This window comes from Aulonocara sp. 'chitande type north' Nkhata Bay, linkage group LG14, assembly GCF_057382095.1.
Source record: "Aulonocara sp. 'chitande type north' Nkhata Bay isolate Kocher_YH1m ecotype deep benthic linkage group LG14, A_spYH_male_GT1.1, whole genome shotgun sequence".
Taxonomy (NCBI): Eukaryota; Metazoa; Chordata; class Actinopteri; order Cichliformes; family Cichlidae; genus Aulonocara; species Aulonocara sp. 'chitande type north' Nkhata Bay.
In genome coordinates this window covers 19,429,558-19,442,447 of record NC_141357.1, presented here as the reverse complement: position 1 = coordinate 19,442,447, position 12,890 = coordinate 19,429,558, and the positions used below count along the sequence as shown (strand labels likewise).

Genomic DNA, 12,890 nt, shown 5'->3' with positions numbered 1-12,890 from the left:
GCCAGCTCGTGTGATGTTCAGGTGCAGCGATTTGTGCCAGTGTGAGAAAAGAGCAAATAACAGCCACAGCTAGCGAGAGGTCGCCCTGCGATACGTATCATGAAAGCTCTACTCATCCAGCACCTAAATCAAACACAGCTCTTCCAGTACCCAGAATGCAGCTGACGCATCACCTGCCGTGGGCTACACAGAACTACCACACAGGCTGTATTGTTAGGGACAGATTATTTGCAACTGTTTGAAATTTTGACAGTCCCTGTGTTACTTTGACAAGAAGTAAGGCAATACACCAATAGCCTTGCAGGACTGATCAATTATTTTTGATAAGTGTGTTTTGAGAACACTCCTGTTTTTAGAGCTGCAGACTAGTGCTTTATTTACTTAGTATCGATCTGATACCAAGTAAATACTGTACCAGTATTGCTGAGTTTAAACTCCGCATGAGTTTGTAAATCACGGCTTAAAACTAGAGATGGACCGATCCGATATTACGTATCGGTATTGGTCCGATACTGACCTAAATTACTGGATCGGATATCGGAGAAAAATAAAAAATGTAATCCGATCCATTAAATATCACGAAAGCACCTCACAAAACTTGCAACACGCCGTAACTCACCTCAGAACGTTAGCACGTCGGAGCAGTATGCATCACGTGATAGAGCGGCTGTGGCATGCAGGACCTGTCGGTGGTCTGGATAGCATTTGGAGCTTCGCTAGCAACCCGGCATTTCATCTCCGACAAAGTTATCCCGAGAGAAGTAAAGCAAGTGTGTAAGTCCATCTCTGAATGTTTGTAAAGCATTCCTGCGTTAAGCTTAACAAACGACTGCCTCTTCTTGCTGCTACTTCAATCATGAAACTGCTTAACGATCAGCTGATCGGCTTTTCTGTCGCGAGTCCGTGTCTCTAGTTTGCTTTTGGCCCACTTTGCACCAGAAAGAGGAAACCAGCGGCTGAACAACAGCAGCACGTTTAAGCTTGATCAGCTGTTGTTAGAATGTATTTAATATTACTTTCTACTCCAGGATCTTTTTCTACGTAGCTGACGGCTGGTAACTGTGCAGGGGCGGATCTAGCAAAGTTTAGCCAGGGGGGCCGATAGGGCATTAACAGGGAAAAGGGGGCACAAAGACATACTTTTCTTTCTTATTCTCATTTAAAATGTCTAGCTTTTAATAAATAATTATCTGACACCCAAAGTTTTAATTTGATGCAAAATGAATAGAAGTCCATTATTGTATATAGTAACTATTAAGTCTAATATATATACCCTAGTAAGCTATAGTACTTTTTCCTTTGGGAAGGTACCATCTGTGCAGTCTGCAATTTTGTTGAAGAAAGATGTTGAATCTATTTAATATTTCTTGAAAAATAATTGATTTCTGTGCATTTTTTTTCACAGTGCATCAAATTAAGGTTGATTACGTCGATTAAGCATCATGAGGTGGAGCGTGAGGGGTGGTTCCCTATTTTTTATTTATTTATTTTTGTTGTTGCTGGGAGTTGGAACCCTATTAGTTAGGTTGCTTAATATTTATGCTAAGTACTCTTTAAAAAACCAGAATAGGGAGGATGGTGTAGGTTTAAGTTTATTAGATTGATCAGTATTGCTGAACTATGAAATTTTTTTTTTTGCATACAGGTATAACAGAATAGCTTTAGTGTAGTTGTTGTTTTAAACTTGAGTATGAACTTATACAAAATGCAGCAAGATATTTAAAAAACAGTTTTGTTGATTAAAAAACACTATATCGGATTCATATCGGTATCGGCAGATATCCAAATTTATGATATCGGTATCGGTATCGGACATAAAAAAGTGGTATCGTGCCATCTCTACTTAAAACATGAGGTTTTGAATGTAAACACATAAGAATTAGCATATTTCAATATGTTTGGGCTAGTAATCATTTTATTAAACAATGCACATCCTGCTACATCTCTCTCTCATCTCTAGAGAAAAATGATATCATGGTGATAACTGGTCTTTTTTTCTTCCTCAATCCCATTATCTTTATCACTCAATAGCTCTTGTGGTGAATGACTGATTGTTAAAGTTTTATTTGGCAGAGTGTCTGGAAATCAGATGAATATGAGCTCTGAGTCAGAGTAAAATGAGCATGATAAAATGATTCCATATGCTGCAAAAACAAGCATCAAAAACTAGCTTTTTATAATGTTTGTCTAATAATAATGCTAGTAGGTAGCATGCACCCCATACTCTGACATATTTAGCTGACTCATAATAGCGTGAATCCCCCACGAACCACCGCACTCTCCCTCCCAACAATGCCCAGAGTGGCTGTGTGAAAGAGGTACTGATTACAGGACAAAGTGTGATGACACAACTGTTACTCACTGGTAGGAATGATGACTGTACTTTATCTAAAGTATTAACGGTCGCACCCAAAATTTGTCCGGAGGGCTTTAAACTCTCAGAAATAACTCATGATTACACTTGAGTGACTGCGGAAAGAGGAAGTGATGTCACCCAGTAAGAGCATATGTTAAAGTTATAATCTACAGTGGGGCAAAAAAGTATTTAGTCAGCCACCGATTGTGCAAGTTCCCCCACTTAAAATGATGACAGAGGTCAGTAATTTGCACCAGAGGTACACTTCAACTGTGAGAGACAGAATGTGAAAAAAAAATCCATGAATCCACATGGTAGGATTTGTAAAGAATTTATTCGTAAATTAGGGTGGAAAATAAGTATTTGGTCACCTCAAACAAGGAAAATCTCTGTATGAATGGCACCTGTTTGAACCCATCATCTGTATAAAAGACACCTGTCCACAGCCTCAAACAGTCAGACTCCAAACTCCGCCATGGCCAAGACCAAAGAGCTTTCGAAGGACACCAGGAAAAGTATTGTAGACCTGCACCAGACTGGGAAGAGTGAATCTACAATAGGCAAGCAGCTTGGTGTGAAAAAATCAACTGTGGGAGCAATCATCAGAAAATGGAAGACATACAAGACCACTGATAATCTCCCTCGATCTGGGGCTCCACGCAAGATCTCATCCCGTGGGGTCAAAATGATCATGAGAACGGTGAGCAAAGATCCCAGAACCACACGGGGGGACCTGGTGAATGACCTGCAGAGAGCTGGGACCAAAGTAACAAAGGTCACCATCAGTAACACACTACAACGGCAGGGAATCAAATCCTGCAGTGCCAGACGTGTTCCGCTGCTGAAGCCAGTGCATGTCCAGGCCCGTCTGAAGTTTGCCAGAGAGCACATGGATGATACAGCAGAGGATTGGGAGAATGTCATGTGGTCAGATGAAACCAAAGTAGAACTTTTTGGTATAAACTCAACTCGTCGTGTTTGGAGGAAGAAGAATACTGAGTTGCATCCCAAGAACACCATACCTACTGTGAAGCATGGGGGTGGAAACATCATGCTATGGGGCTGTTTTTCTGCCAAGGGGACAGGACGACTGATCCGTGTTGAGGACAGAATGAATGGGGCCATGTATCGTGAGATTTTGAGCCAAAACCTCCTTCCATCAGTGAGAACTTTGAAGATGAAACGAGGCTGGGTCTTCCAACATGACAATGATCCAAAACACACCGCCCGGGCAACAAAGGAGTGGCTCCGTAAGAAGCATTTGAAAGTCCTGGAGTGGCCTAGCCAGTCTCCAGACCTCAACCCCATAGAAAATCTGTGGCGGGAGTTGAAAGTCCGTGTTGCTCGGCAACAGCCCCAAAACATCACTGCTCTCGAGAAGATCTGCATGGAGGAATGGGCCAAAATACCAGCTACTGTGTGTGCAAACCTGGTAAAGACCTATAGTAAATGTTTGACCTCTGTTATTGCCAACAATGGTTATGTTACAAAGTACTGAGTTGTATTTTTGTTATTGACCAAATACTTATTTTCCACCCTGATTTACGAATAAATTCTTTACAAATCCTACCATGTGGATTCATGGATTTTTTTTCACATTCTGTCTCTCACAGTTGAAGTGTACCTCTGGTGCAAATTACTGACCTCTGTCATCATTTTAGGTGGGGGAACTTGCACAATCGGTGGCTGACTAAATACTTTTTTGCCCCACTGTATAAGTGACTAGCAGTTTCTATGCTTCACTCATCCCTTCACAATTTCTTTGTTTAGTTTATTACTCGTCTGTTGGCTGCAGTCCTGCTAAACACAATCACCTTGATACTTCTGCCCGGTGTTTACTCCCTTTGTTCCACTCACTTGTTTTCTCCTGTCTGCGTCTCTCTCACGTTTGCCCATTCTCTAGCTGCCTTCTCTCCCTCTGTCTCTATCTGATTTCTGCCTGTCTTTGCATCTCTGCCTTTTCAGCCCGCCCTCACTTTCTTAACTACTTCCAAGAACAATATACTTGATTTCCTCTCTCGTCTCATCCAGTCTTCACTCATCTGCCCCCAAAGCTCTCTGTTTCTTGTTTATGTGTGTGCAGGGCTAGCTACAGTAAAGTAAGGGAACAGTGAGTGGAGGCTAAATTGAATAGAAGCACCATACAGGACAGTGTAAGAATGTGAGAGAACAGGGAGATAAAAGAGAAGCTGTCACTTTCTTTATCGCAGTCTCTCCTTTTTCCTTAGACTTCTATTAACCTTGAAATCAATGCAAATGGAATAGTATAACAATATCTAATATCAGACACATTAGAGATAAATGCATGATTAACAAGACAGCTACAGTATAATGGATGTGTGCATGAGATCATGTTACATACAGTTTGAAGACAGTGTGAGAGCACTATATAGAGGTGAAACAGTGAAGAAGGAAAAAGAAAAAAGTAAAAAAAATAAAATGCAAAAGCACTAGTTTCAGTTTATTTACAATATTCAGATCTGATGTTTACACTGAATCTGGTTCTGCTGCAGGTTTCTTCCTGTTAAAAGGGAGTTTTTCTTTCCCACTGTCGCCAAAGTGCTTGCTCATAGGAGGTCATCTGATTATTAGGGGTTTTCTCTGTGTTATTGTAGGGTTTTGATTTTACAATATAAAGTGCCTTGAGGCGACTGTTGTTGTGATTTGACGCTGTATAAAACTGTAATAAAACTGAATTGAACCTAAGAACTCATGTATGCTTTTTAATTTTATTTTATTTTTGTCAGAGAACACAACATAAATCAATAATAACCAATAACATTAATGCTGATTTAGCACAAGTAACAGTAAAGCACAGCAGATACAGAGCAGCACAGAAGGCATGCTTTTTTGGGCAGTACAGTGAAGTATGACCCCAGCCTAAAACTATTCCAGTAATGCTGATCGTGGGAGGGAGAATAAGGGACAAACAGCTAACCCTTACATGCTAACCTGCACACTCAGAAAACATGGAGCTTTTGATGGACAGCTGGTAATTGTGGCTGACTCCTGCGCAGAGGGCGGGTGGATGTCTGGTTTGACACATTGAAAGGACAAAGGTTAAATTTTCACTTTCATTCTCGCTCTGTTGTCCTCCTACATCTCCCAGCTCTCAACTTTTTTCTTTAGCTGTTCTGTTAAGGGGTCATGTCCATTATTCCTCTGCCTCACTGAAGGCTGATTGGCTTTATTTTCCTGACTCACCACCAGGGGTCAGCTACCTGAGTGTCTGGCAGAGAGACAGACGAGAGCCAAACCTTACATGCTAGTAAAATCCTATTGTGAGAGGAAAAAAGGGGGTGGGTGTGTGGGGTGGGGGGGGCGTCCTGTTTGCTTATTTGATCTTGAAACAACATCTATTTGCCATTCATCATACATTTATATAAAAAAAGAAAAAGAAAAAAGAAACACTACACTCCGACATTCCTCCACAAACACACACCTACAATTAGGAGGGAATCTATTGTCCTACTAAGTCAGGGGGCTGTTGCTAGGCAACCTCTATTTCTAAGGTGAAAAAGACAGCGCTGAGGGAGAATAGTGAGAGACAGGGAAAGCTAGATAGAGGGAGGGATGTAATGAGCGTCTGAAAGTAGGAGGAGGAGGGGTTGACCACAGGAAACGCTCACTTAATCATTCAAACCGCATGCAAATAAAGACACTCATCCTCTAACACACACAAACAAGCACTTTCCTCTTTTCCTTCTCTCTCCTGCCATCCTCAGTCCATGTATATGCATGGTGAGGATACTGGTGCTGCAAAACAAGGGTTGGTTGTATGGACAGCTGCGAGGAGGCGTATCTGTATGTTAATATGTGCTTAAGAGCAAGCCGGGTTATGTACTAGAATGGTTTTTAATGAGCTCCGGGAGGATTTTTTTTTTTTTTAGCTGGGAACATTTCTCAGTGACTGTATGGATGCGTGTGTAAATGTCATGGGAGCTTATGCAGAGCAACATCAAATACAATGGAAATCAGACAGTCTCACAGTCTTGGCTGGAAGCGCTGCTTGGCTTCTTCTTAGACACAACTTAACTAACGCTCAGTATCACAAGTATGCTGACTCAGCCTTCTACTGGGAATTGTATTTTGGTTTTTCATGTGTCCCAACAAATCAACAGTAGACTACAAAGTGGATGTCTCGTGGATGAAAATAATTTCATGGTATGTAAACAGCTCAGCCATGTTTAAAATGACAGTGGTGTGAAAAAAGCAGCTCTGGAGTGTTTCAGTATTATTACTACTGTCAGAAGTTGAGGTAATGCACCTATCAGCTGTTTGCAGGCCACAATTAAGGTACAAAAATAGAAGAAGAAAGCCTCGCTGACTACCAGATGTTGATAAAATGTGTTGTGACGTAAACAGGAGAAAAATGCTGAGCCAAAAACTACTACAGTCGAACAAAAGTCCTGTGTGGAACACAAGAAATGAAAATGAGGACCAATGCAAACTCTCCTGCACCTAACCACTGTTATGTGAGAGTGGTTGTGGGAGGGTGGGATCATCAAAGAATGATTCCCAGTGAATCTGAATGGTGCTTTTGCTTAAAATGTCTATTCCTTCACAATGAGAATCAGTCTCAATGCCGCACCTAATAGTACCTTTAAATAGGACTTCAAAATGTGCCAGGTTTCTTATAAAATTGTCTGTTATAATCAAACTATTCATTAAGTGTTACTGAATGAGTACTTTAGTCAAACTGGCTTCAGTAAGAAAAAGAGCTTTGAAAAGACATTTGTGTATAATCTAAAAGACCGCGCATGTCTCAGTTTGGATAAAGGAGTTCTCATATTGAAAGCCAACCTATTAAAGAAGGCAATTGAAGCCATTTTCATGAACAGAGGTGCAAGTGAGACAGCAAATCACCATCAGATTGGACTTCAGGGGGTCTTTAAACTGCCAGTTTTATAGTACAAAGCACTTTGTTTTTTTTTTTTTGTTTTTTTTTTTTTTTTTAAATGACATCAGAAACAGCAGTATGCGACATTACGTGATGGCAGAGCTTCAGTTCATCCTTTGTCATTTTTTTTTTTTTTTTTAATAAATAGGACAGGGGGAATGAATGAGAGAGAGAGGGGGAGAGAAAGAAAGAAAACCCAAGGGGAGAAGAGACGGTGAGAAGGGGGGGGAAGAGAGACAAAAAAAAAAAAAAAACTCCTGGGTCACCTGTATGGAGAAAAAACAAACAAACAAACAAACAAACAGAGGAGACAGCAAACAACAAAGAGCAACATAATAATAGAGAAAACAAAGCACCATCACAATAAACTAGCTAGTCATAGATATCAGTATTTACTAAGTAATAAACGATATTGTGCAGCACGCAAGATAGACAGCGCACAGTGTGCTTTGAGGCAGCAGCCAAGAAAGCTTTAGTCCGCGTCTGTGAATACCCATGTGTGCATACCTGTGTGGATCAGCATGCTTGCATTCCAAAGGTTTCTCCATGTAATGATCTGCTAGGGAGTGTGGGGGGGCCACAGCCCCGTCCTCCAGGGTGTGAAGCGGGTATGGAGGAGATCAAAACTCCAGACATCCAGAGGCCCCCAGAACACAAGAGACCATGGAAGACCAACAGAGGGGCAGCCGCGCCACTGTTCCAGTAAGAGCTGAGGAGAGTCCCAGATGAGGGCTCACCCAGCAGCCGCGGAGCAGAAGCCAGGGGGGGTTGCAGTGACGCGCCCGTGAGCTCCGCCGGCCCCCAGCTGCGCCTGAGTGACCGAGCCCTAGGCCGAGAGGCCGGGGGCACCCCACCTCCAAAGGGGCCCGAGCGAGCCCCAGGCCCCAGGCCCCGACAAGCGGCCGCCAAGGAGTGAGCCGGTGTGTACCCGGACGCCCACCCCCAGACACAAAGAACCACCAACACACCGACACCTGAGGGAGTCCGCCACCGGCAGGGGAAGTGGTGGTGGGTTAGGGGGTCTTTAAACTGCCAGTTTTATAGTACAAAGCACTTTGTGACGGGTGACTGCACCCATGTGAGAATCATGCAAACAACTGCTTTCGGTGAATTCACTGCAAGCTGCAAGTGGAGCTCCACTCAGTATGTTACTGAGTGGATGCCATGCTTAATTACGTGTAGCAACCTTTTTCCGTCTTATAAGAACTGTAGCTTTTTATCAAACAGGAAACAGAAGAGAAAGAATATACAAAAGAAACAGGGGAAATAAACAGCGACACACTTGCCAATAACTACACAGGAACAAGGGAAGTGAAACCAAATGTGGCCTGCAGCACATGTGTGAGCTTTTAATCATCTGAAGAATGAATCAAAAAGAAATCTGAAAGGCTCACTTTGGAAAGCTCTTAAGTTAAGCAGGCTGCCAATGCACTATGTACGTCCTTTCACTTCTTTTTATATTCTTTTGGGGGTTTTTTTACTGGGAAATCTAATAAGTATAAATCTATAGTTTTCACTAGCACAGACCCTCTGCAAACAGTGGCATAGATGACTGTCATTTACTTAAGGTTAGTCAATGCTTATTAGAGTATTAATTAAACTACAATATATAATATATTAAATTACATTTTATTATCTCAATTTATTAGAGATAAAGCCCTGGATGAAAATTAAATTACACATGCAAGGCCTCAACACAGACAGCACAGTACTTCTACTACCAAAGAGGTCAAAATTAGAAAATCAAGGTGCAACTGAAGTGAGAGCAAGATAAAAGATTGAAGTAACAATAATTCTTGACAGAGCTGTCACTCATCCACTCCGTCAGCTGGTTGAGGTGCAATATTTGACTCACAGCCCTGGAACTGCGTTATTATTACTAATGACGTTCTTATGTGCTCAGATAAATGGGATTATTTTAGTTCTGCTCAACTGATCTGCAGCCTTTAACTCCACACATCGTGCCTTTCTAGTTGACAGATTATTGAAAAGGATTTCGTCACGCTTATCTGAGAGACACTTCAGAATCCATACTAAGTCTTCATCAGCTCCTCTGTTCTGCGGGATCCCTCAAAGCTCAATCCTTGGACCAATTATGTTTTCATTGCATACTATATTAATCCTGAATCATCTTGAGAGCATTGCTTACCTGTATTTTTCTGTTAATCCAACAAAAGGCTCTGCTACCTCAGTCAATGTTTCAGTGCTATTAGTGATTGGATGTCTTCAAAATTCCTCTGTCCTAGTAAAACTGAGGCTCTTGTGTTCCAGTTCTGCTTCTCTATGGAGACTGTTCTTTACTTTAGCCCTCACATTAGCAACATCACATCATATGATCAGAGACTTGGTGTTATTTTTCTCCATCTTTGGGCTTACAGTCTTGTTTCTTTTATCTAACAAACATCTCGCCCTTATTTCCATCCAGTGAAACTTCGAATTCATTTTTAAATTATTAGTTACATATAAAGCCCTACATTGCAAGTCTCCTGCATATACAGCAACAATGCTGACACCTTATTCCACCAGTCAGCCTGGCTGGTCTCTAGAGACTGCTCCCTGATCCTATTTTAAATCTAGAGGCTTCTGTAGCACCTACACTTTGGAACAGCCTTCCCCAGCCCATCAGTTTTGGCTGAATCAGTGGTTTGCTTTAAACTTAGAATGATAGAATGATTTTGGGTTTCTGTACAAACCAAAATTTTGTATGGAAATATGTAAATAACAAACTACTGTAAGACCGTAAACTTGTATGTACCTTATTCTGGGATACATACACTTCTATGTTTTAAAGTGGTGCAACCTCCCTGCTTTTACTCTGGTTGCTACCAAGCTGCACCAGTTGTGAGCTGTAGCAGGGAAACGCTCTGGGATTCTGCTTTGTCGGACTTCTTTCAAGTTTCAAGTGGACACTTTCCATTTTCTAAAGGTGATTTTGAGAATCTCCTAGCAATCAAAGCAATCACAAGCTGTTTTTTGGTGTAGCACCCCCTTTGTGATCAAGTTTACCCAACGACAGCTAGCAAACCAAAAAACCAAAAACCAATCAACAATTGGTCAAGTAATACACATTTTTCCAGAGTAACTGGAGTTTGGGAGGGGGTTGCCAACCAGTCTCTAACCCTCTGTGACTGAGAAGTAAGTACATCCTTTTTGAATATCATAGCATTTTATATTAATTATTGTGTAAAGGATGACGAAAAGCGCTGTGAACAATGAATTTGGTCCAGAGGTGATTGAGAAGATGGAGAAGCTGAAGATATTTAAACAGTATATAGTTTTTGTTTTAATGTATGGGTTCCTATATTTAGCGACAGTCCAGCCAGACCTACCTGTGCATAGTCCCGCTCCAGTTGTCCTTTCTTCAGACTATAGCTCCTGCAACAACAAAAAAAAGAAACTTACTGAAATGTACAGAGGATAAATGAAACAACAGATAGATTCATAATGTATATATCACAACAGATAACATGTAGGAATACAGATAGCAAATAAATCATCATCAAAAGCATCAAGGCCTATTGCTTTGTTACACAGGAGGCAGAAAAAACAGACCTGATGTTTATTTTCAGTGACAGTTTGTGTACTGTGTGTTCATTATGATGAGAAAGCACAAATGCTGCAATCCCACCGAGTATGCCAGGGGAGAGCTTGGTGACCACAACATTATGCAAGGATGGAATTACCACTCTCTCTTTATTTCTCAACGACTCTTTCTAAAAATACTAGAGATGGCACGATACCACTTTTTTATGTCCGATACCGATACCGATATCATAAATTTGGATATCTGCCGATACCGATATGAATCCGATATAGTGTTTTTTAATCAACAAAACTGTTTTTTAAAATATCTTGCTGCATTTTGCAAGTCTGCAAGTTCATACTCAAGTTTAAAACAACAACTACACTAAAGCTATTCTGTTATACCTGTATACAAAAAAAATATTTCATAGTTCAGCAATACTGATCAATCTAATAAACTTAGACCTACACCATCCTCCCTATTCTGGTATTTTAAAGAGTACTTAGCGTAAATATTAAGCAACCTAACTAATAGGGTTCCAACTCCCAGCAACAACAAAAAGAAATAAATAAAAAATAGGGAACCACCCCTCACGCTTCACCTCATGATGCTTAATCGACGTAATCAACCTTAATTTGATGCAGTGTGAAAAAAAATGCACAGAAATCAATTATTTTTCAAGAAATATTAAATAGATTCAACATCTTTCTTCAACAAAATTGCAGACTGCACAGATGGTACCTTCCCAAAGGAAAAAGTACTATAGCTTACTAGGGTATATATATTAGACTTAATAGTCACTATATACAGTAATTGACTTCTATTCATTTTACATCAAATTAAAACTTTGGGTGTCAGATAATTATTTATTAAAAGCTCGACATTTTAAATGAGAATAAGAAAGAAAAGTATGTCTTTGTGCCCCCTTTTCCCTGTTAATGCCCTATCGGCCCCCCTGGCTAAACTTTGCTAGATCCGCCCCTGCACAGTTACCAGCGTCAGCTACGTAGAAAAAGATCCTGGAGTAGAAAGTAATATTAAATACATTCTAACAACAGCTTATCAAGCTTAAACGTTCTGCTGTTGTTCAGCCGCTGGTTTCCTCTTTCTGATGCAAAGTGGGCCAAAAACAAACAAGAGACACGGACTCGCGACAGAAAAGCCGATCAGCTGATCATTTAAGCAGTTTCACGATTGAAGTAGCAGCCGGAGAGCGAGAGGCAGTCGCTTGTTAAGCTTAACGTGGGAATGCTTTACAAACATTCAGAGATGGACTTACACACTTGCTTTACTTCTCTCGGGGATAACTTTGTCGGAGATGAAATGCCAGGTTGCTAGCGAAGCTCCACATGCTATCCAGACCACCGACAGGTCCCGCATGCCACAGCTGCTCTATCACGTGATGCATACTGCTCCGACTGCTAACGTTCTGAGGTGAGTTACGGCGTGTTGCAAGTTTTGTGAGGTGCTTTCGTGATATTTAATGGATCGGATTACATTTTTTATTTTTCTCCGATATCCGATCCAGTAATTTAGGTCAGTATCGGACCGATACCGATACGTAATATCGGATCGGTCCATCTCTAAAAAATACCTTCTGAATTTATGACCCACACAAAGCAACCTTTCCCCTCGCCCCGTTGATGTGAGTCAACAACATCCTGGAGTTGAAGAGACAGTGAAAGCTCTTATCACAGCCCAATGTTATGCAGAATTAAAAACATAACATTACATATGTGATTACACAAACAGATACATATTTTGGCCATGAATGTGAATGGACAAAGCATCATGTACAGTTGATTGGATCTAAATATTTTTATATATATCTCACTATGCGTGTGTAACATGTATTCTCGAGTTAAATGCATAGTTCATCAGATGCGAGCCCAGCTAACTAACTCAATACCACTTTTAAAGCTTTTTACAAATCTTATCACATTTTTCACTGTGATTTATTTCTTAGAAACTTGCAAGGGGCTTTCTGTGGATGGTTACTGGAGCTGTTAAAAAACAGTTATTACAGTACAATAGCTCCATATTGGAAAAATGTGTCTTCAAATCAAATCAAATTCAAATTTTATTTGTCACACACACACAACCATACACAG

The 12,890-nt window shown here is 40.8% G+C and overlaps 1 protein-coding gene across 2 annotated transcripts in view; it reads right to left on the bottom strand.

The window, feature by feature from the left end:
- fchsd2 (FCH and double SH3 domains 2) overlaps positions 1 to 12,890 on the bottom strand; it is an 80,328-nt gene that overhangs the window by 48,296 nt on the left and 19,142 nt on the right. For both annotated transcript variants that reach the window (XM_086261413.1, XM_086261414.1), the window contains exon 3: positions 10,586 to 10,631. In XM_086261413.1, the coding sequence (XP_086117539.1) occupies positions 10,586 to 10,631 (46 nt within the window). The remainder of the gene's footprint in view (positions 1 to 10,585; positions 10,632 to 12,890) is intronic.